The 23,586-nt window shown below is 45.4% G+C and overlaps 1 protein-coding gene across 1 annotated transcript in view; it reads left to right on the top strand.

The window, feature by feature from the left end:
- The window catches only part of LOC120836840 (neprilysin-2-like), a 91,005-nt gene that overhangs the window by 9,054 nt on the left and 58,365 nt on the right, over nucleotides 1–23,586 (top strand). The window contains exons 2-3 of the mRNA XM_040205923.1: nucleotides 4,609–4,763; nucleotides 12,757–12,870. Of these exons, the coding sequence (XP_040061857.1) occupies nucleotides 4,609–4,763; nucleotides 12,757–12,870 (269 nt within the window). The remainder of the gene's footprint in view (nucleotides 1–4,608; nucleotides 4,764–12,756; nucleotides 12,871–23,586) is intronic.

Raw genomic sequence — 23,586 nt, 5'->3', positions numbered from 1 at the left:
AGGCGCCCGTTCCCGGCTTGAGCGGCGTCGCCGTTGGCGTCGGCGTAACCGCAACCCTCGTAACCCTCGTGAGGGTTACGAGGGTTACGAGGGCTAATCTTATGAGGGTTACCCTCACGAGGATCACGAGGGCCACGAGGGTTACTTACCCTCGTAACCCTCACGAGGGTTACGAGGGTTAGTTACCCTCAAAAGGGTTACCTTCACGAGGGTTACCTTCACGAGGGTTACTTACCCTCGTAACCCTCACGAGGGTTACGAGGGTTAGTTACCCTCAAAAGGGTTACCTTCACGAGGGTTACCCTCACGAGGGTTACTTACCCTCGTAACCCTCGCGAGGGTTACGAGGGTTAGTTACCCTCAAAAGGGTTACCTTCACGAGGGTTACCCTCACGAGGGTCACGAGGGTTATGAGAGTTACCCCCACGAGGGTCACGAGAGTTACCCTCACGAGGGTCACGAGAGTTACCCTCACGAGGGTCACGAAAGTTGCCCTCACAAGGGTTACCCTCACGAGGGTCACGATGGTTACCCAGGTCACGTGACCCCCCCCCCCGGGGTCACGTGACCTGGGGATACGCCCCCGAGGTCACGTCACCCCCCGTTGACGTCATCGCCACTGATGACGTCATCAGTGACGTCACTGATAGCGTCACCGGCATCCCCATCGTCATCGTCATCATCACTGATGACGTCATCAGTGACGTCACTGATGACGTCATCGGCATCGTCACGTGGCCCCAGGTCACGTGACCCCCCTTGACGTCACGTGACGCCCCAAGGTCACGTGACTCCCACAAGATCACGTGACCCCCAAGGTCACGTGACCCCCAAGGTCACGTGACCCCCCCCGCCCTCCGAGGTCACTTGACCCACCCCCCAGTACCCTTCCCTCCTCCTCCTCAAGAGCTGCGCTCAAATTCGGCGTTACAGGGAGTTGTAAACGGCTTTCATTTTTTTTTTTTGTATCAAAGTAAAGTTTTGAGGTCTCAAAAGCCCTCTGGAATGACAGTAGTAGCCTGGAAGCTATACAGACGCCCAGCCCACCTGCATCTGGTTCCGTTTCTCGAAGAGTGGCTCAAGATTTCCGTGTTCAGCTTCCCCAGGCCAGTAGAAAAAAAATACGACTACGAAATCATTTGTCAGTGTTTGGCGCGGCTAACCTCTGTGCAAGCTAATGCGACAAGTGAATACACATGCCGATGCAGTTCGTCTATCGGTGGCGCCGCCGGAGCGCTTTCCGCTACCGTCGAGACGAGAGGGTAATCAGGGTCCGTTCCCAACAACCGCAAAAATACTCCGCGACAATACACCAGCAAACGCGGACTTCGTACTGGGACAGTGCAGAGTGCCTCTAGGACGGGGGACACCCCTGAGAGGCGGAGGCTTGGCTTCTGTAAGTGCTGACAAGGGCACTCGAAGTTAGCAAGCTACAGAAGTGACATTAGGCGGAGGCCCGACTTCTCCCGCTGCTCGAAGGTCTATTATATATCTGGAGTTACACTGAATTGTAAGGAGCAGGACGCTGTCAGGCTTCCCGACTTTTCCTCTGCCCCCTCCGCAATAGACCCTTTCCGAAATTCAGTCTGGCCACTTTGATCACTATCATCATCAGTGGAACGGCATCTGTGCCCTACGAATGGCGGCCTTCTAGTGACTGATAAAAGAAGACGCTGAAGATGCTCCTAAGCGGATCTTGCGAGGCCTGTACATTCGTGGGGTCAGTACGACGCGACGTAGGAATGAAACACAAGAGCTACGTAAGCGTTTAATTCTAATAACTTAGATTCAGTCAATCTGTGTGCGGCACACAATCTGCTTTAAAGCACTTTGGTGTATAGAATTTTCTCGAGGCATCTGAGTGGGTTCTTGTTCTGAATGCAGGTTCTTGGTTACCGTCGAACGGAAAGTGATCGGGAAAAAACTCAGACCGAACAATTCCTCGCGTGCTGTTGACTTGCGAAAGTGGCGGTGCCGATACAAGTTCATTTCCGCCATTGATATGGCAAAACCTGAACTGCTTTGCAAACCACCAGATGGCACTGAATTTCGGAAAGGGTCTATTGTTATCCGGGAATTATGCACAAAAAGAAACTTTTAGCTTTTTCATTTTCGCGAAGAAGGGAAATCAGCGAAGCTGTTCTATGGTGAAAATGAAGTAATGACCGGCCGCAAGTCAGGAAGCCAGAGTGGAAAGGCTCGAAAGGTTGCGCCAACTATGAGCGACAGCGGCCTGCGAACAACCGGCAAACACAGCAGTCTGGACAGCTACCGCCATCTATGAGCGACCGCGGCAACCAGAGTTTTGTGTCGACATTTCTTTGCGGGGAACACGATCCTGGTGAAATTAGCCCTTAACAGATCCGCTGAAAAAACTAATACTCCAAGGCAAGGGGGCCCCCTTCCTCTGCTCTTATGGCGAGAAATAGGGATTCATAGGCCAACGCGTTGACTCAAAGCCACGAGACGTTTTAATGTTTTGTGTTTTTTTTTATTATTGCCATATAAAAGCCACAAATGTGGTTGTGAAACAAGATATAGTCGAACCATTCCGACAAGCACAGTTGTATGGCGAAATTGATTTCTGCAATTGATAAAAAAAGACATTCAATTGTTTTGGCCTACGTGGCAGAATCCCAACTGGCGGAATCGCTTTCATGGCGCTCATTTCATTTGGATCGCGTTAGGCATGTGTACAACAGAACGCGCGCAAAAACAGCTGCAGTGCACCCGCAGCCTCGCGCTTGTTGTTCCGACATCTCTGGCTCGCTCACTGCCGGCATCCAGGCATCTTGCACCCTAACATCAAGCGCTTTTTCTGTCTAGAGTTCCTGTATAGGCGCCGTACGGGAGCCAGAGTTGCGCGTTCATCTCCGTTGCGCCGTCTTTCCTACACGGCATGTTGATCCCGCTTGTCACGTGACTGAATTCGGCGAATAGTGGCGCCGCGCGTTCGAGGCGTGCGGCGCGCGGCGAGCTGAAAAGCAGGGGAACGTACTCCGGGGCGCGTGCAACGTCTACTTTCCTGCACGGCACTTGATCCGGCTCCTCACGTGATCGCGCAACTCTGGCTCCCGTAAAGAGCCTATACAGAAACTCTATTTCTGTCTTTCTCAGGGCGTTTTTAGCGGCACACGACGGCAAATGCACATCAAGCTATTCCTGAACATGTGTCGCCATCTGTATTTTCCAATTATGGAACTGCAACTTGCCGTAACTGAAGGTGGAAAGCTTGAGGTCTAATAACATTCTCCAGGTGTACTATATGGATATGGAATCTGGAGAAAATCTAATATCGAAGGATGCTTCGCAATTCATTGTCTCGTAATTTTGATTAGTTGACGTGATTCCGTTTTTATAACACGTTAAAGCAATACCATTTTAAACCGTATTTTTATTTTAAAATGTGCATTATCTGTACAGTCCGTTGATTACTTTTTTTTTCATTTACTACGTCAAACGGACCGTTTACGCAAATTATCGTGGACGATGGAATTTTATAAGTAGAAAAATATTTTTTTCAATATTAGAAGGTGTTGTCTATTTAAAGCTGAATATTAAACTAAAATCTCAAAATAATTGTAAATTGAGACATTAAGATTGAGTTGAAAAAGTTCTTAAATCTGACATTAACTTTATAAATGCAGGATAGATAGGAAAAAGTTATAAACCGCCAAAATATGACTAAAACGTCTTGCACTTTGGAGTTGCACCATAAACACTGGCGTTGTATTAGATTAGAAATATTAATTACGGGAAGTCCCCAAGAAGGAGAAGATTTGCATAAGAAATTGACTTTCACTTGCAATGGAGTGCAACTCGCGCCCTCTAGGTGACAGGTGGTGGCTGGAAGAGATCCGCCTGGTCCGGGAACCGATCCAGGGACTTCTCCAAGACTAGCGGAGCGTTTTTCCGGCTGGACTGTGGACAAGGGCACGATTTGCGCTTCATTTCAGGTGGAAGTCAATTGAATAATTTCTATTAGATTAAAAAAAGCAATTACTCTATATTTGTTGTCACACAAAAAAAAAAATAAAAACTTTTTGCGAAATATTTATGCGCAGCACAAAGTAGTTCTTACAAGATTTGGTTGCAAGGAGGAGGAAACGACGTTTGGGCCATTTGAAACGCGTACGTCTTGATAAAATAGCGATACGCTCATCTAAAATCCACCCACGCTTATCGCAAAAAGGGGTAAATTAGCAACGATTCGCGATAGGCCGGACTTTCTTTTCTACGGTTCTCGAAGTGAACACGAGTACAGAAGTAGTGAATAAACTAGGCACACGTTCTGTGCATGACGTCATGTGACGTCATGACGACACGTTTTAACGTCACGTGACCTTACGACGTCACGTGATGTTAAAATATCACATGACATTATTACATTACGTTATTGCGTCAAGATATCACCGGACAATATAACGTAACTTGACATGACGTCACGTGACATCCTAACACCTACTGTCACGTGACGACGCAATGCCACGTGATGACAGGTCTTTCGCGACAGTTTTTGCGGCGGTTTTCTCGAAGAATCCAGCCGATAAAACACAGTGCGTTAAAGAAGCACAGCCGAGTCCCTGTTTGCGCTGTTGGCCTGCGCAGGAATCCACCATGGTGGAACCGGCGCACGCAAATGGAGCGGAGGCTGTGCTACATCACCACGGTGTCCATGCTCATGCTCCTGGCCATGGCGGTGATCCTGGCCGTCCTCGGATACCACAACTACCAGCAGAACCTCGGTAAGCGCGCGCGACGCGGTTGATATCACCCGGCGTTTGAGTGTCGTAAAATGAGACTAGAACCACACATTAAGCTACGCATAGAATATCGGTTCTTCCTTGTCTGATCTTTAATGGGGGCCTCCTGTTTGGCGCTTAGTGCAGAACAGACGCAACTGCCGATCGTCATGACTTAAAAGTGTGACTTCCTCAACATTAGATTCTGTGTTAGGAAGCTCATGTAATATTGCTTTGCTCTGTCGCAAACTGTTTAAACATCTGTAGACGACGGAAAAGCGTTTCCTGTGATTTCAAAAAAAAGCTTCAGATGAGTCGCAACCATGATTTCAAGCCGCAATATGGGCAAGTGTCGTTGCTTTAAGCGTAACTTATATTTAGTGGCACTAGTGGAGAGCGAACATAGCTAGGATTAAAAAAATGCGACACATTAACCTCTACGATTAAAAATGCGGCTCATTAACCTCTAATACGGTGCCAAGAAGCTGAGCCGATATGATTTTTTTTTTTCTGTCTCGGACCAGTCTAACATTTATGCAGAACAGAAAAGTGTTTCTTGATATTTTAGATAAAACTTCAGATAACTGCAACCATGATTATCAAGATTGCTGAAGTGCCGCTGCTTTTAAGCGTCTCGTTTAGTTTTTGTAGGTAAGGCGATGCAGACCCCCGTCGCAAAAGTGACGGTCGGTGACGAACTTTCATTTTCCGTCCCGGAGAGCCTTCGAACAAGCGAGGGGAAAAACTGGAACCACTTTCTACCACTACGCTGCTTTCTGCGACCTGCATGAAATATATGGTCACCCATTTTGTTCTTGTGTAAAACAGCGCTAAGCGAGATATTTTTTTATATATTTTATTTCTTTCGTAAAACGACCGGTCAACTTGTATATCTTGAATATAGACCCCTTCCAAAATTACGCCCTCTTACGGTAGATCTGAAAATCCTTAAAACTTTCGTGCGCAAAAGACACCATAATAATGGAAAGTCTATCGGTTGTAAACAGTCTCTTTGAAGTGACTATTATATTAGGCTTGCCAGTTTGTTGGTGTTTTCTGCGCACGCCACTTTGCAGTATTTTCAAGTAGACTGTAAGAGGGCGTAATATTTGAAGATGTCATGCACCTTTGCAAGTGGGATCCCGCTTAACTTCAAACCGCGCGTGCAGGTGAGGCGGACCACTGAACTCAATTACAACTGCTGGATCGCGCTTCCCCGCTTGTTCGCTGCAGCGCGAGTGAAGCCACCGGATGGCAACCTTGCTAGGATACGATTTGCGGCTTTGATGGCCTTTTGCTGCGGCTTTCCAGAGTGCTGTAGACACGTTTTCTACTCGTTCATCGTCATTCGCCGAAGAAGTTTTTTGAAGACTCTGTGTATTGTTGAGACTTGCCGTTGTGAACACGTAGAAAATTTTACGAAAGCGCAGTACCGCAGGAAAGAGGCACAACTCGTCAAAAGCAAGTTTCGCCGGTCTGGCGGCGCGTTCAAAGCTTCTTTGGCACGCCTAAGTGCCGTGTCTCTGTGCCTTCGCACGCTTGGATACCGATTAAGAATCGATGCCGTGTGACGTACAGTGCACACAGTCGTACAGTGCTTCACATAACGAGGGTGACTACAGACAAGCTGCTTTAACAGTAACCACAGACTAATGTGGTTAATAAAGCTGTGTTATGAGGTAAATTATACCTACACGTTCTTTTACCCGAAATGAACGTTCGACGTACCTTGTCAGTTTTCTAGGAGATATGTGTTGGGGCCTATCCAGTAGATTCCCTTAGCGCGATGTTTAGCGGTTAGTCGGGTATGTTTGATCACTTACCCCAGAGAAAGCCTCTGCGCGGACAATACAAGCTGTAATACATGGCCTTTCGCTACTTCTGCAGCCCCCGAAGCTCAATTCTGTCCAGATATTTATCAAATAAGCGTAGGGAACTTTTTATAGCATGTCGGAAAAACAGCGTGTAGCAATACGAGCTGACCCTGCAGTGCTGATGCCAAGCTGGTACAAAAGCTGCGCGGTCCTTAACGTTCGTTGAGCTATTCAAAGGAAGGTTGGAAGGGACTTCCACATTTTCTATTGTTGCAGCGTGGCACTGTTCTATTGCTTAGCATGCAGGAGGCACCTCATGCTGCTTTTTACCCCTTTTGTATAGCAATAAACTGGTCCAGCTCATTTTTTCGCTGATTGTACATGTTCAGTTGTAATTGTTTTTAAAACGTACTGGCCTAACATCACTTAACCCTTCCGTAGGAACCGGTAAAGGCAGTGACTGTAAGTACAGTGATGCCTCGCTAATATGAATACTCCGCTCTATAGACACAATTACCGGAGGCGAACTGCGTAAATACAAACACATTTGTCTTGTTATAATAGAGAACTCATAATATTAACGATTTTGGGGAGAACGGAGGTTTCCATATTACCCAGGACATGCCGGTTTAAGGAATTGACAATTTACTTTTTCATAACACTACCTCCTTTTGCAAGGACTCTTTTTTATTTAGACCAACTCGGTAACAATCTATAGGGTATCCAATGAGCGAGGTTATATGTGTCATTGCGTGTCAAGGGGGCTTTGAAAAGACGAATTAAAGAATACTTTGTCCAAGCTCAAGAAACGAATAGTCTTGTTCTTGACCCCCGACTAACACAACAGAATGGCAGCAAGAAGTTATTGTTGTTATGTTCCAGGGGACTTTAGAACGAGGTCTACTGGCATGACAACCTGCAGTTGTCGTGCTGAGGGTAACGGCTCCAGTGTTCAGGAGACTGAAGTGTTGATTCATATTCATTGATTGCTGGTGAAGTTTTAATTGCCATTTTGAGGACTTGATCTATGTTCTCCTTGCAGTTTGGAACCTGGTTCGACCGCATAAGGTTCTTCTCGAGTGTCTCATAGATGCCGGAAATTACTATGTTTCAGAAGCATCCCAAAAATTCCACTCCTGACTAGCGACTTGAAAGGAATTTCCAAGACAGCTCTGATTGAGACTGATGGTCATGAGGAGATCCCTCCAAACCATTGTTTTTTTCCAGATATGCAAAACTGCCGATAATGCGCATACCCCACGATGTATGCAGTTTATGTGATAAGTAGCGGATTATAGAAAAGTGTGGCTGCGAAATACATAACTTGAGAAGAGATCATAGGATATATGTAAGAATCCTCATGAGGAATGTTATGCCTCAATGTCAATTTCAGCTGCCACAATACAGCTAGTGCGTCTCAGCATAACTTGACAAAGAGAAAACGCTGCGGCCCTTTCAAACTAATCGTAGCAACGATTTTGAGAGCTCTCCGCAGGACGAGTGTACACCCACGATATGCTTACACATCACTCAGTCAAATGTTCCTATTTGCTCGCTGGTGCCGTAGCTTTCGCTTTTTTGCAAATCATGTTGATATGCAGTATAGTACTTTTGTAATGCCCTGTAAGTTGCAGAGGTCGCGGTGTATAGGATGAGTCTACCTAGTTCCAGTAGCGGTTCACTTCATGCACAAATATGACCTGAAAATGCCCTGCCACCAAAGAATGAAGCTCTATGTCGACAAATTTCAGCATACGGTCTTTGATTTTTTTCTTGTGGCCCAGATGATGAGCCGCCTTTTGAGTTTTCTCAATTTATCCCCCTGGTTACTGATTCTCTTTAATTCTCCGAGGAACCATCATACTGGAACAAGAAAGTAATAGCATGCAGTGAACGAACGTAGTGATAATCTTATACTTCTAAATTATAGAAGTACTGTGGGTCTCACTGCTTGACGTAAAAAGCAGGGATAAATGAGGTGTGGAAATTGACGACGGGGGGCTCCACGCATGTTGAACGACAGGTGCGAGATGCCGCCATTCCCACAGGGTATCCTGAGGAGGGATAGAAGAGAGGCGTAAGCCCCAGAAACTGGCATTTTCGAACAGCGCTGTTTCAGATAAATCCGTCTGACTAGTCAATTCAGAAGCATGTTCCATGTACCCAGTCAAATTGCTCAGCCTGTTTGCAAATATAACGACTGGTAAATTACCTTTTTAAAGTGGTGCGAATTTTTTTTTTAATATCCTTTTTTATAGAATGTGGTAATACTTGGATGCCAACGTTTCTTTTTATAATTTCTCAGATTGGTGAACCCCAGTTTCACTCCTGATTATCGTCATTTGCCACGAAATTTTATTTTATTTTTCCAGTAAAGTGGTGTGAAACCCTCGATGCGTGAAAGTTGCGAAATCATGAGGCGTGAACAAGCAATTCATTACTTTCAACCGTTTTACAAGTCACGTTTACGTACATATGCCTAAGAAATTAACCGGGTCACATACACTGCTTTGGAGAAAAGACGATTGTGCCACACCTGACGCGGAAGATAGCACGAACACTTTGAGTAATGTTTGCAGCCACCAATAAAACCCTAGTCCCACTAGGCCGGCAAACAGAAACAACCGACACTGACAAGCCTCCAACACATGCAGCATGCTGGCGATGTTACCTTTCGCAGACTTCTTTCGTTCGGTGCTCGTGAAGTAACCACACGTGATTGTAGGCCTGCTAAAAATACTCTCCCGTGCATGATGATCGTGTTTGCACATAGCCCCCTTTATTTTACAAAGCCTGCCAAATCGCGAAAGAATCTGATTTGAGGCTTGTCGCTCTCGGTTTTTACTTTTTTTTCGCTCTAGTCGGACTTGGGCATAACGAACTTAAATCGGAATCCCGGAATTCCGAACGGCCAAATGAGTCTCCGGCTTTTTGGCTTCTTGCCCGAGGAGGCCCATCTAGAACGCATCCATAGCGTGATTCGATAACAGACGTGACATTAAAACGCCAAGCGGGGAAATATGCTTTGAAAGAGGCATTCACAGAACAGCAACACCGACCACGCGACCGGCGAAGTTTAAAACTATGGATTTCGTTAGGGTAATTAACTTCTAAAGCTAATGGTCACTGCTCGATTTTTCCTGTTCATATTGGTATATCATCACAACCGGGCTTATCATGTTTTCTAAAAATATTAACATTACCGTACTCAATTTGTTTTATTGCAATACTTTTTAGCTTGTTTTCGTTTTTCCTTAGTGTTACACATTCAATTGTCGCCATGTTTTTATCTTCGCCATTTTCCCTTGTTTTTGTTTTTGCTTAGTTTTACACATTCAGTGGTCGCCATCCGGCTTGAGGGGCTCTGTGTATGCGCGATTAAAGGAGTGGCCTTGAGTTGAACCACTGGGTATTATTTGACTATGGTACCTATAGCTGCGCAGATCCCCTCTTTCCGACTTAATCGTATACTCAGCTTTGTTGTTCTCTGGGATCCTCCAATTGTCCGTCGTAACTGGTTGTCTTTGTGCTCTGAAGCAACCTTTGATCACGGTCTTGTTTCGAGTGCACAGTACGTCCTAGGGCGCCTTCATGTCCCGCTGGCACTCTAGTACGTCCTACACAGAGCAGCGCTTATCGCCCAGATGAAAAGCTCCGAGTCGTCAGGTTTTGGACGCATGGGTGACGTCAGATATTCCGCAGAAGGAAGCTACTGCGCATGCTCAAAAAGCGCTCCACAGTTCAGCCGACAAAAGTGGCTGCGTGCAAAAGGCCATTATTGGAAATGTACACATTGTCTCACCTTAAGTCCAGACGCAGCCGACTCTATATGTGCTAATGGGACCAATCAAACAGCGTCAGGGCGCAAGTCATTAGGCCTCTTTTTATTTCTGATTTGTTCAGCGATGATGGAACACGTACAAAAATACGACGAACACCATGATGGTGAGATTGTTACGCTGTCTCATTGGTCCCATCAGCTCGTGGCATCGGCTGCGTCCGGACTTAAAGGACCTCTCCAGCCTTAAATGCGGTCACTAGTATTCTATAAAAAACCTTGTATCAGAGAACCTCCTCGTTAAAGTCTCCACGAAATTTCAGATCGCGATTTCAAGAATAAAGCATATGAAAGGGGGGGGGGGGGGGGGGGGGGGCGTCTGGATATTTTCGAATTGCATCGCACTTGATAAGCAAACCGGGCCGTAACCAGATCAGGATGCCGTCTCCGTAAGGCTCTTCGTCTTCCGCTCTTCTCGGTCCCAACGGTTGTCATTGCGTCGGTCACGCCGCTCAACGCCATCTCGGGTTCATATTAACAGCAACAACGCGCTCCAAACAAGGACAAAAGGGGAAGGCATATAGAACAACAAACAGAACGATGACTTCCAGGTCTTCTACTTCGTGAAAAACAGAACCATGGTACAAAGAAAAAGAAATACTCTGGAAATTCGCGCTCATCTCATTGCCTGCTTCCCCAAGTAATATAATTATATTATATTACTTGGGGAATAGCGCTAGCTGATACACTTGTCATCGAGTCGTATGATCTTCTGTCTCAATAATTTATCTTATTAAAGGGTCGTCATCCCGCACCAATACAGTGTATATTGTGAAGTGGGGATCGCGACCACAGTCGCGGCACTGAACCGCTAGATGGCCAGAGACAGTCTTGTTTGTAATGTTATGATACTCTCGCAGCCCATCCTACTAGAGCAATCTATATAAGCTTATATAGGAGGCTCTGGTCCGACATAGATCTCGGGTGTCTCGGGAAAGCGGCTCGATGTTGGTAACAAGGGGTACGTCACGATTAGTTGCTGTGGTATCACAGGTTTCGTCGAGTGACGAAACGAAAATGTGTGTAGCAAAGTGCAAGCTTCTTGAATTAAATTTTCATAAAATTTTTGTTATTTTGGTTTGATAATTTAGCAGCGTAAAGGTACGCAAAAAATCTCGAGCCATGTAGACCTACGACAGCTATTCTTTAGGCTAGATATACCATTTTATGTGAAACGAAATATAGCGAGGTTACTTCATTAAGTAAAATACCCCGCGCAATTTGCTAAAATTAGTTATCGCTTTGAAAGTTATGGCATACATAATGGCTTCGCACGTTAAAAGTATTTTCAGCTCTTTTGCTTTTTTTTCCAGGTCACGCATTTAAAAATGAAACAGCCCTTGTTCTCATATTAAGAAATGTACGATTCCACCACTTTCGGCCCGGTCGGGATACTGTGTCGCGAGGCCTGCAGTACAAACTAACAGCTGGACTACAAGTGCACTCAGACTGTGATTTGTGTGTCCCTGCACAATTTTTGATAACGCAGTTCTCGAATCACACAGGACCAAGAACATCTCGCCCAGCAAATCCAGGAAATGTGACAGCGTTGTTACGGTAGAACCAGTTTGTTACTGACAGAGTGAAGTGTATACCTTTAAAAAAGTTATGTATGCTGTCCTATTATACACTCTATATGCCATTCATTTTTACTTTCCCTAGTAAAAAAAAATCATTTGTATGAGAAATTTCTTGTGTCCAATAAACACATATGAATCATACAAGATATATAAGAACATATAAGAACGTATAAGAACCATATAAGAATTATATGAGAACCATATAAGAGTTATATAAGATATATAAGAACCCCATAAGAAGCTTATAAGAAACTTCCCACTAGTTCGTTATATGGTGCTTGTATGTTCTCATATATCTTATATAGTTCTTATATGGTTCTTATTCGGTTCTTATATGTTCTTATATATCTTGTATGATCCATATGTGTTTATTGGACACAGAAATTTCTCATACAAATTAGAATTTTCAATAGGGTTTTTGGTCAATATTAGTTGTCGAAGCTAATAACACATACATAACCATAGTTTCCCGTGCATAGTGGGGGCAGTATACGTGCGGAAATTGCTGAGATTTCCTGAGATCGACGGAGAGAAACGTATTATAAGGGTTTTACGAAGACGTGATGGTTGTAAAGGGGTTTTGTTACCGGAGTTCACAAAATGGTAGCAGTACAGCTGGTAGAAAACAGCTTCAAACGACTTCAGACAAGTAAAACAAACAAATTATAGCCCCTTGCATAGGAGGCTACGATTTGAGTCTTCTATTTGTCTGTTGTCCCTAACTAAAACAACTTCACCTTCTATGGTAACAGCGTTTCATATAGCTGTGTGTCTAATGTGAGTTGTGTACATGTGCTATGTTCTCTTTTTCTGGAACGCGGACCAACTCATCGGAAGCGCAGGGTTCGGAGGAGACAGCGCCAAGCTCTGCCTCTCGCCGGGCTGCGTCAACGCCGGTAAGGAAGGCGCTGCATCAGCTTTATGCAGAATTGATATAACCTAGGCGAATCGCCCCTTTAACACAATGTTGGCAAACAAAACAAAAAATTTTGTTTTCCGTTGTTTTTCATCAGTGACTCTATACACATCTGAGAGCTGAAAGACTTGAAGAAAACGAACGCTGCAGGAATGAGAAGTCTCATCGTGTGCATGAAGTTTGTGTCTATCGAATTTTTTACGGTCTTGCCAACTGGACACATTGATACTTTAGACCCATGTTGTTGTAAAAAAAACTATCTCCAAACTCCGGTCTAAAAACATGCTTTTCGTGCAAGGCTTGTCAAATTATGAGGCGCTGGAGAAATGCAGCCTTCTGCGTTAAGTCCTTATTTCGAACTCTTTTTGTTCGCCTTCCGCCCATTGAAAAGCATGCGGGAAGGGCCTTAGAACCCACCTGGTATCGCTGCGCCGCAGCGTTCTTCCGCATCAAAAAGTTCGTCTGCTTTCCTCGCCGTCACCATGGCAACGAACGCCAAATGAATAAAAGCACGAACGGTACCGCCGCGTGAAGCCAGCAACAGCTGACGCCACTTTACGAACGCCTTCTGCTAGCCAAAGCCGAACGCGGTGTGTCAGATCAACCACCTCCGCCGGTGCGGCGCTAGCAAAGACGACGAAGCTGAGACACGCCGACGGCGATCGAGCAAGCAACAACACCGCGGGACGACTGCAACGGCGGCATTTACCGCTCATTCACACTGGAAGCGGATCCGCGTTCGCAAAGCGGTTGCAAACGCGGTTGTGTAAAGATCCAGTACAATTTCAAGCGCACTTGATGTCATCGAGTGCACGTGCGATTACACTGGGTCTTTATACAACCGCGTTCGCAACCGCTTTGCGAACGCGGATCCGGTTTCAGTGTGAATGAGCGGTTAAGCCCGGTTCAGACACTTGCGTTTGACTGCGTTTCACTGCGTTGCGGCTGCAAGAAACCAGGACATCCGTGCTGCTTATATCGCGTGCCAGATGATTCCTTGAATTGGATTCCACGCTTTATACGAAGCACAGATGTGCCGGTGACTCGCTTTCGGTTCTCGACGCAACGCAGTCAAACGCACTCAAACGCAAGTGTCTGAACCGGCCTTTAGTCGGATCAAAAGCCGCCTTCGCCGGTGCGCCGCTAGCAAAGACGACGAAGCTGAGCCACGCCGACGGCGAATGGGCGAGCAACAGCACCGCGGGACGACTGCAACTGCGGCATTTATTGGGTTCAAAGGCGCGAAATAAGCAAGAACAATTTTTATTTGAATCATAACACGCGATATCCAAGTTGGGGACCACATACCTTCGCTGGGTCTTTCCTGTGAACTTTTTACAGAGACACGGGGTGACGCATTCAAAACACAGCTCCGTTTGCAAAATATGGGGGCCCTGAAAAGGGCCGTTTAGACTGCTACCAGACCTATAACTGACGTAACGAGCACTTGACGAGCGGTTGGCGCATAAGTCGTCTTTATGCACGCAGGCGGGAGACGGGCTCAGCGCAGCGGATCACTCGAAGTCACCGGGGCCGTCAGAATCCTCGTCCTTCGCACTATAGGGAAGGTCCCTGTCTGCGTCGGGGCTGTAGAATTTGGCGGCCGCGGCGACGAATGACTGGAATCTATCAGTGTTTCTGCGCGCCTTCTCTCTCCTCCAAAACATGAACTTTGCAAGGTGACCAGTGAAATAGTGGCTCTCGCGCCGTCCAGATGGAAGAGAGTTTTTGACGTGGGCCTAGGTGCCCTCCACCGTATTGGTGTGCGCACCAGTGTTCGGGTCGACAAAGTGCAGGTTGTGGTTAACGGTGAGGTGCGTGAAGCGAGCGTCATCTGCCCAACAATCAGTGATTATTCTTGTTCCAGGGTGGACCCACTTGGCTATTAGCCCTAGCAGGGTTTTAGCGTCACGGGTCTCCACGGGAACAAGAAAGCAGCACCCGCTGCCACGCTTCACACCGCCGAAAACCCACTGGCGCGATGGTACTTTCGCCGCCCGAACATACTCTCGTCTAGTTCTACAGTCACGCCTTCGCTGCCAATCATTTCTGAATGCGTAAAGACGGCATTTACCACAACCTCCCGACAAAGGCTCGTCCAATCAGTTATTGTCTTACTTGCGACATCAGTCTCCCGCTGAATGACGGCGCACGGTAGGTTCTGGCACCAGAGGTAGATGATCTTCATGAAATGGGGAAGCGTCAGGTGCGATCTCTCGAAAAAGGAACCGCTCCGTACCGAGACCTCGCCCCGGCACTGAACCTTGACCGGCTTCCTCTTGGGCAGTTCACGAGTCATCCACACACCGAACCTTCACGAATAACCATCCGCAGATCTAGCGCGGACTTGCAGCGTCATCGGAGCTTCGCACTCTGGGCACGCACACGAACCCAGAAGCAGGCCCATGCCCTGAAGCAAATTAATTGCTTCAAGAGGGTCTTTTATGGTGTCATGAAGACGGTACAAGTTAAACGCCATGGCACTGCGACGGTCGCCTCTGGAAGAATAAAGCGCCGAGGGGGCTAAACGAGCAGCACTGCGCGCTTTTTTGCATTATTATTTTAATTTGATCCGCCATATTATAACTCGTGACACCATTCTAACAAACTCATTGGTTAATCGGCCGGACCACGTCATCGCGTGACAAAACAAACGCCAATCGTATGACCAGAACGGTTGCCACGGTCGGCATCGTTACACAGAAGAGAACAGTCGGAGCCAACAACAAAGTGAAGTCACAGTGTGAACAAAAAAAAGAAAAAAAAAAAAAGGAAGGGAGCCGTTTTCGGGCAGCGTGTTCTTTGATGAGAGGTGTTGCTCGCAATGTTACTTGTTTGTTTCCTTTTTTATTTCTTTACCCTAGAGGGTGCCACGACCCTTATTTGAAGCACGAGAGCTCCAAGTCGGTGCTTTGAAGCGTTCTTCCGCAGAACGAGCACTAGTGCTAGAAATGCACGTCTCGCAGCCAGAAGTGCGTACTAGCCCGCGCTTGTAGCTTTGGCTGCAGTTTCAGCTTAAGGATGAACAGAGTATAGTTAACGATTTCACCAAAATTAACAACCGACGAATGCGGCAGAGGTGTTTGCGGGTATAAAAAAGAAACAAAATGCACTGACGATGCGGTCAGGCTCTAAGGGCACCTTTTACTGAGACGTTATAAAAATGAGCAGTGCTGCGTTAATTCACAGTACAGTCACAGTGAAAGCTGCGACACGTCATGGCGAAGCCTTTGGGCGTCGGCGTCCTGTTAAACGTTGGTTGCGTTCACACACTGTGGAGTGCGTGAACAAAGGCTTTCGGAACAAAATAGACATCTTAACATTTAATTCCCAACGCTTTTTCTTTTTTTGCTCCGGAGCGCATGAAAGCGCGTATCGCGGCATGAGCTTTTGCAATTAACAGTGATACGGCAAGATTTTGTTGACGGCTATTTTGTGTTTATATTTCCAGAGCGCGTGCAATAGGCATTGTGTGCTACAAAGCATGGCATCACCCTAAACAGAAGGAAATTGAGACAACCTCCCGTACTACTAAATCTCCTTTTATTGAGGAGGTTCAGAAAATTAGGAATCTTTACGAGTACGAACGATACTCCTAACCGGCTGACAATGCTGGACAGGTCTCTCATGATGCCTGATTTTTAAACTGCCCCCATTTTGCTCGTGTGTGTTGTACTGCGAAACTCAATTTCTGGAGTTCACCAAGTGACGTGCTCACCTAGTTGTTTGTAAATTTGTTTAAAGTTCGGAAATTTTATGTAATAAAGACATATATAAAATTGTGACGTAGCTCAGTGGTAACGATCTTGCTTCATTTAGGATCAAATCCCGCGGGCTTCGGGTGATCTTTTTTGAAGATTTAGCGACCTCGACGACGGACACCCTAGGCGCTACTATAACAACTAGAACATAAACAACTCCAACAACTACAACGAATGTCATTTCCGGCGGATAGAAGAACCCATAGGGGCTATCTTGTAAAAAAAATTGAGCAGTCCTGTGTAACTCCACAGTACAGCTGCAGCAATAGCTGCGACACGTCATGGTGAGTCGTTGGGCATTGACGTCGTGTTCGCGCACTGTGGGGTGCGTGAAAAAAAAGCGTTCGGAATAAAATTGATATATGAACATTCTGTTCCGAACGCTCTTGTTACTCTTTTACTCCTGAGCACGTGAAAGCGCGTCTCCAAGGACGAACTCTTGGCATTGACAATGCCATGAAAACATTTTTATATCGGCAATTCATTTGTATTTTCAAAAGAGCGCGTGCAGTGGGCATCGGGTACTACAAAAACCCTCAGTATAAAGGGGATTGTTAATGCTGCGACGTAGCTCTGGAGTCAGCTTGAAACGCCGAGAAACTTCGGACTTTCAAAAAAGAGTGAACTAACAAGGAACATTTTCAAAGGCCTTCAAGGTCGCGGTTTATTTATTTATTTAAATATCTTCGAGCTGAGGCCATCAATACATAGGACAGAACGGAAGATACACCAATCACAAACTCCGAGAACATCACAAAGAAGTTTCTAAGGCCTCTCCAGATTCTTATCATCCCATAGTCATACATGCCCGTTCGTGTTTGCGTTGTCATCCCCTCTTTGATGAAACAAAAATCCTGGGGTGGCATGACAGCAGATTCGGCAGGGAGATGATAGAATCATTCGCCATGACCACAGCAAAAAACAATGTGTCAAACCCTTCTCTCCTGCTGACGAAAACAGGTTGAATTTCTAAAATCTGAGATAAGCCCACCACTCTGACTTGCACTTCGCGTTTTCTTATCTTCCCTTCTCCCCCCTTCTCCTCCTGGGTATAGTCGGCTGCTCGCTGTTGAAAGTTTACTCGTCTGTTGCTAGTTGAAAGGTGTGGTTGTGTTGTCCCTGTTTTAATTGTTTTATTCTTTCTTCATCCATAAAATATCTTCGGGTGGCAAAAAATCACCGAGAAAACGCGCATAAAAACAATTAAAATACAAAACATCGAAGTAGATGAAAAAAATATACACACAAAATAGTTGCGCACAAATCTAGAATACGATATCTGATAAAGTTTCTTTAAATTCTGTTCTGTCAGGAGTTGCGGCAACGTTTGAGGGAAGACCGTTCCAATCACTGGGCGGCGCGTAAAAATACAGTTTTGAAACGTGACTGCTCTTGATTGTGGGCGCGCTACATTGAGGGTACGGCCCACACGAAGATGACGGGGTACTGAAGATGCAATGTACGACGACCGGAGGCACAGGCTGTAATAAAATTTGCGAGAAAGATATAACCTAGCAAGCTCACGACGTTCAGAAAGGAGATAAGACTGCTATACTTCGTTTCAGCTTCGGTCCAGACGCAGCCAAAGCTACAAGCGCGAGCTCCGGGCTTTCAGCATCCCTGACAAGCACGCGCGCTCGTGCAGTACAAGCACTGTTCTGGGCCACATGCTCGCGCTTGTAGCATCGGCTGCGTCTGGACCGAAGCTGAAACGGAGTATAGGGATCCTAAGGGAAGAGATGCTTGTGAAAGAAGAAGAATCTAAGTAAACGAAATGTAATGCGTTTTTCGACTGATTCAATGGTTTCGGTGAGATAAGCTTGGTATGGGGCCCAGATGGCAGATGCGAATTTGAGTTTAGAACGATCGAGGGATGTGTAGGCAAGCAAGCAGCTTTAGATGAGGAGGAGCCAGTTAAAGTTACGCTTCAAAAGGCCTGGAAATCGATTAGCAGATGTGGCTGATATGAGTGGCCCGGGAGATATGAGATAAGAGGTGTCCTCCGAGATACTTATACGAATCGTTATTTTGCAATGGTGTGCTGTGAAAAGCCGACGTAGAACCTCTGTTTTCTGCAGGGAAGATAATCCTCGCAGCGCTCCGCTCTTCTAAGCTGCGAGGGGAGCCAAGCTGGGGCATTGTAAAAAGTGGAGAGAATATAGGAATGAAGGAGGCAGATAAAAGCGGAAAGCGCGAAGTGTACGTCGGCCTTTAAGTAAATAGGAAAACACGGAAGGGATTAAACGACGCATAAAAGATACGAGCTTGCACTTTTTAACGTTGAGGGACATCTGCCATTTTTCACACCATACTTGAATACAAAACAAATCATCTTGTAAGAGTAGGTGATCGGATGGGCTAGTCAGCTGACGATAAATGACACAATCATCAGCGGAAAAACGAAAATACGATAAGAGAAATAAGGGTATGCATTAGTGTATATTAAAAAGAGAAGTGTGCTGAAATCTGATCCACGAGGAACACCTGAAGTGACTTCTGCAAGCGTATATGCTGCCTGGTTAGCGGTTAGAAGCTACTGTCGGTGGGTGAGAAAGTTGATGATCCAGCCGAGGAATCTAAGTTAAGTTGAGATAATTTGAATATAAGATGTCTATGGGGGAGACCTATCAAATTCTTTGGCGTATTTTAAAAAGAGGGCGTCAGTTTGTATATTACAATCGAGGTTAACATGCACGTCATGAACAAAGCATGCAAGCTGATTTTCAGATAAAAAATGTTTCCGAAAACCGTGTTGCAAGGATTTGATGCATTGGTTATCCGTCAGGAAGTGAATTATTTTGGAGTAGATGATCTGCTCCATTAGTTAACACGAGACGTGTGTTAGGGAGATGGGGCGGTATTTTGAGGGGGAACACTTGTCGCCATTTTTGTAAATTTGAACGATCTTTCCCACCTTCCATTCGTATGACAAAATACCAGCTGAAAGGGACTGCGCAAAACGTTTAGCCAATATCACGCTTGATAATTCCTTGCTATTCTTCAAACATTTTTACATTTATTTCAGCTATACCTGCATATAAAGAAAGCCTAAGGTTTTCTCTTATGTTTGCAATGCCAGCAGTTTTGAAAGTAAGCCCAGCCATGGATATGGGGGAAGCACGAGGAGCAGTGGAAAACGTGTAATTAATTTTCTGCGTAAAAGCTGAACAAAACACACCATTAAGCAAATTTGCAGATTCATCATCACACACGAAGGCGTCGGCGTCATTTTTGAGTATAATAACAGCATCATACTTCGGGTTAATTATTCTACAGAACTTTTATGGGTTAATCTTAAGCATGCCCAGAAAGTAGGTGTTATAAAATACATATTTTTGTGTCCGAATTGCGGATGTGAACTGTTTTTCCGGATTGTAAAAGTTGTTCCAGTCCGAGTTTTGAAAAGTTTCTTCGTTTTATGAATGATACGCTTTTCTTTAGGTTAAATGTTTCAGACAGTTTTTAAACCAAGGAGCAGATGAGCTTTCGGTAAACGCGACGGTCCGGATAAAGATGCCAGATAATTCTCGAATTTTAAATTTAAACATAGCTAGCCCATTTATCCTATACACGTCGACTATCAAAATCGAAGAAAAAAACTCTAACGAATTTATTTAGCTCGGCATTAATTCCTTGATAATTACCTTGATCATATAACTTTACGGGGTTATTTTCGTTTTGATTTAAAATCAATATGTAAAAATAAAGTGCAGTTAATTGCCTTATTGTCACTTATTTCGCATAGGTAGTTCATTGACCTTAGGCTGTCGGGCTCAGAAGCAAGAATAAGATGCAGTAAAACATTGGTTAGGGCTAGTTGGTACATATCGATTGAAAGGTTAAAAGGCGCGAACTGAAACAAGACAAAGAAGACACACGTACGACAAGGACAAGAATGAGGTCAAGGATATTGGAGGAATGGGACGTTTTTTGTGTGGGTTTGGTTACAAGCTGTGAAAGATTGAAGTTGAGGCAAAAATCAACGAAACCTTGCCCTTCGCTCGTATCAAGAGGGGTGGAATCGGATAGGGTAGACCAATCTATTGAGGTGTAATTAAAATCCTCGAAAAGCAGGATGCTTAACTGAGGATATTTCAGCTACAATTTGTTGAAGGCATCATTAAGATAGGTAAGAAAAAATAAATTGCTGTAGAGGAGGTCGGATGCATACACCAATAAGATATTTACTATGCGAAAGCGGACAACAGAACCACAGCATTGACAGCGGCGACAAAATATTCTCACGGTTGCATTTAAAAGACTAATTTATTGCAATCCAACCCCCCCCCCCCCCTTTTTCCGGTCACTTCTTCTATCTTTTCGAAATACTTTAAACCGGATGTGCCCGGAGAAAATGTCAGCCTCAGTCACTGATGACGACATCCATGTTTCAGTAAGGACAACGTCACAATCGGTGGATGTTATGAGGCTGCCTACCTCGTCCTGTTTTGACATCGCACTTCTTATGTTTGTGCAAAGGAAGGGCAGTGCTATGTGGAGACCTGTCCCTTGACCACGGTGACAACGTCGGCCTAGTTAAGTAGAACGCTTTTTTACAGCATTCGATGACTCATAAAAAAAGTGCCACTCAGGGCCAATAAAAAGTGTTATAAAACGCAAAAAGAACGGCTTAGCCTGCTCATGCACGAACGATAACAATTCGCGCCTGGCAAGATGAGCCGGAGGTGAAAAGTCCTCAGACACGGCGAAGCCGGTGACCTTCAATTTTTTTTCCCACTGGACATGATTCTTTCTTTCATTTCATAAAAAAAAGAAATGAAAATTTATTATTATCTGGCGGTTCTTGATAAGGTGATATTGAGCTAGCCTTTGGGCACGTTCGATGCTGTCTGGGTATCACCTCGATATCAAGATGATGGGGACAAAGACATGGGCGTACCAACCGGGGGGGGGGGGGGGGGCAAGGGGAGGGGCATGCCCCCCCCCCCCCCCAGTTCTCAGAAGGGGGGGGGGGCAAGGCATCTGTTTTGCCCCCTCCCCCGCCCCCTAAAACAGCCGCCACTGGGCAGGGCAAACACTGGCCGGCGGCGCCCAAGGGATACCAAGGGCACCGCCTTCCGGCCCCGGGAAGGGGGAGGGGGGGGCTCTGGTTTGCCCCCTTCTCCCTCCCCCCCATTAAGAATCTAGTCGGTACGCCGCTGGACAAAGATTGATAACCTTCTGTTTAGGCTTTGCCCAGGTTTTCCTCTCTGTGTTAGGGAGTCCACAAAGAAGGAGATTAGAGCGCCGCGATCTGGTTCTCCGTGTCGTCCAGGCGTTCGGTCAGCGTCGCCAAACCACCCGTAAGGCCTGCCGTGACACGACGGAGTTCCTCAAGGTCATTTCGAATGAAATTAATATTGGAGAACTCATGCTCTATTTGTGTCGTGCGGTAGGAAAGGCTGTTGACTTTTTCGCCAGTCCGAGCAAGTTTCAATTCAATAGTTTTTGTTTTCAAAAATGAAGAGAGCAGGGAGAGGGAAAAGCAACTTAGTAGTTGCTTGACAAAGCCTCTGCCTACTCCAACAGCAACAGCAACAGCGGATCGCAAAACTAAGGAAACTCAGTTTAACAGAATCACAGACATAAAAATATAAGAAACCAAAATAACATAGAATAATATTCATAATTCAGGTTTTATTCAAGTATTTTAATATTGACAGATAAATAGCGTGCGCGTAATTACAGAAGTAAAATATAAGAAAACAATTTAACATACAGTAGTAGTAACATGAATTCAGATTAAATTCAAATATTTAAACACTGAAAAATAAATTTAAAAATGTCGTGCGTATATTTTTTTCTAGTTGAACAAATAATATCTATGTTTATTGTGTCTGAACGACACACTAAACTTTGAATTGATTTCAGTTCGTCGAGCAGAGTAGCCTGACCTTCTTCAAGCTTGGTCAACAAAGAGAGCACAGCTTCTGGGATGTCATAACCTGGGTTCGACTCTATATCGCCGCAAAAGAGCAACAGTTTTCGTACTACGGCATTACACTGGCAAACGATTGTCAGGCAACACTGGGGGACTGGTATCAAAAGCAAACACCTATTACTACTTTTTGGCATAGAGAGGGTACGAAGTACTCATCTGTGTGAACAAGACGAAAGGTGAGTTAGCACTCTTGATGGTAGCGATGCCACCAGACCCACGAGCAAGCACGGGCCAAGTTCCGTCTTCTGGGGCCGAGTCCGGTGTTATCGATGTCATTTGGCTTGCGAACTTGCCGAAGAGTGGAATGCTTCTAACAACATTAAAACTTGGGTTTGGGCTAGTTGGTCCATTACAGAATAAAATGTTGAAAAGCGCGAAGAAACGAGGACAATAAAGAAACACGGACGACAGGACATCCGTTTCACTCTCAATTGTTTTTTATTAACACATTGCCCAAACCACCTCGGATTCAATCGCCACAATCAGAACCAACCATCCAGAAACACCATCTCACTCTGAAGCAAATGCAAAGACGGAGCGCTGACGCAATTGTTTTCTTTCTTTTTTATGTAGATTTCCTCTATAATCTCTCTTTCCTTTTTTTCCTTTGCCTTTCTTAAAAACTTTGTGCCAGTCAGGTCAGGTTTACACCCACATCGCCTACAATGGTCAGCGAGATGGTCCCCGGCGTTGACACAAATTATGTTCTCGTGCTCTATCATTGGAGCAGCGCCTAGTCTGCCCCATGTAGACTCTGCCACAACTAAAAAGTGGAATCTCGTACACCACATTGTTGACGCACGCAGTATATTGCATTGCGTGTTTCTTGGAGCACGGTGCTTTTTTCTGCCTTGTCAACATCGGGCATATCCTGGCAAGTTTACACGGTGCCGAAAAAACCACGTTAATGTCGTGTCTACAAGCTACCTTTTTTTAGATTATGAGACACGGTATGCATGTACGGAATGACTTGAACTCGTTTCCTTTCTTTACT

Source organism: Ixodes scapularis, unplaced genomic scaffold (genome assembly GCF_016920785.2).
Source record: "Ixodes scapularis isolate PalLabHiFi unplaced genomic scaffold, ASM1692078v2 PGA_scaffold1__304_contigs__length_218370807, whole genome shotgun sequence".
NCBI lineage: Eukaryota > Metazoa > Arthropoda > Arachnida > Ixodida > Ixodidae > Ixodes > Ixodes scapularis.
The sequence above is the reverse complement of the archived record's forward strand: the minus strand, read 5'-3'. Positions and strand labels throughout refer to the sequence as shown.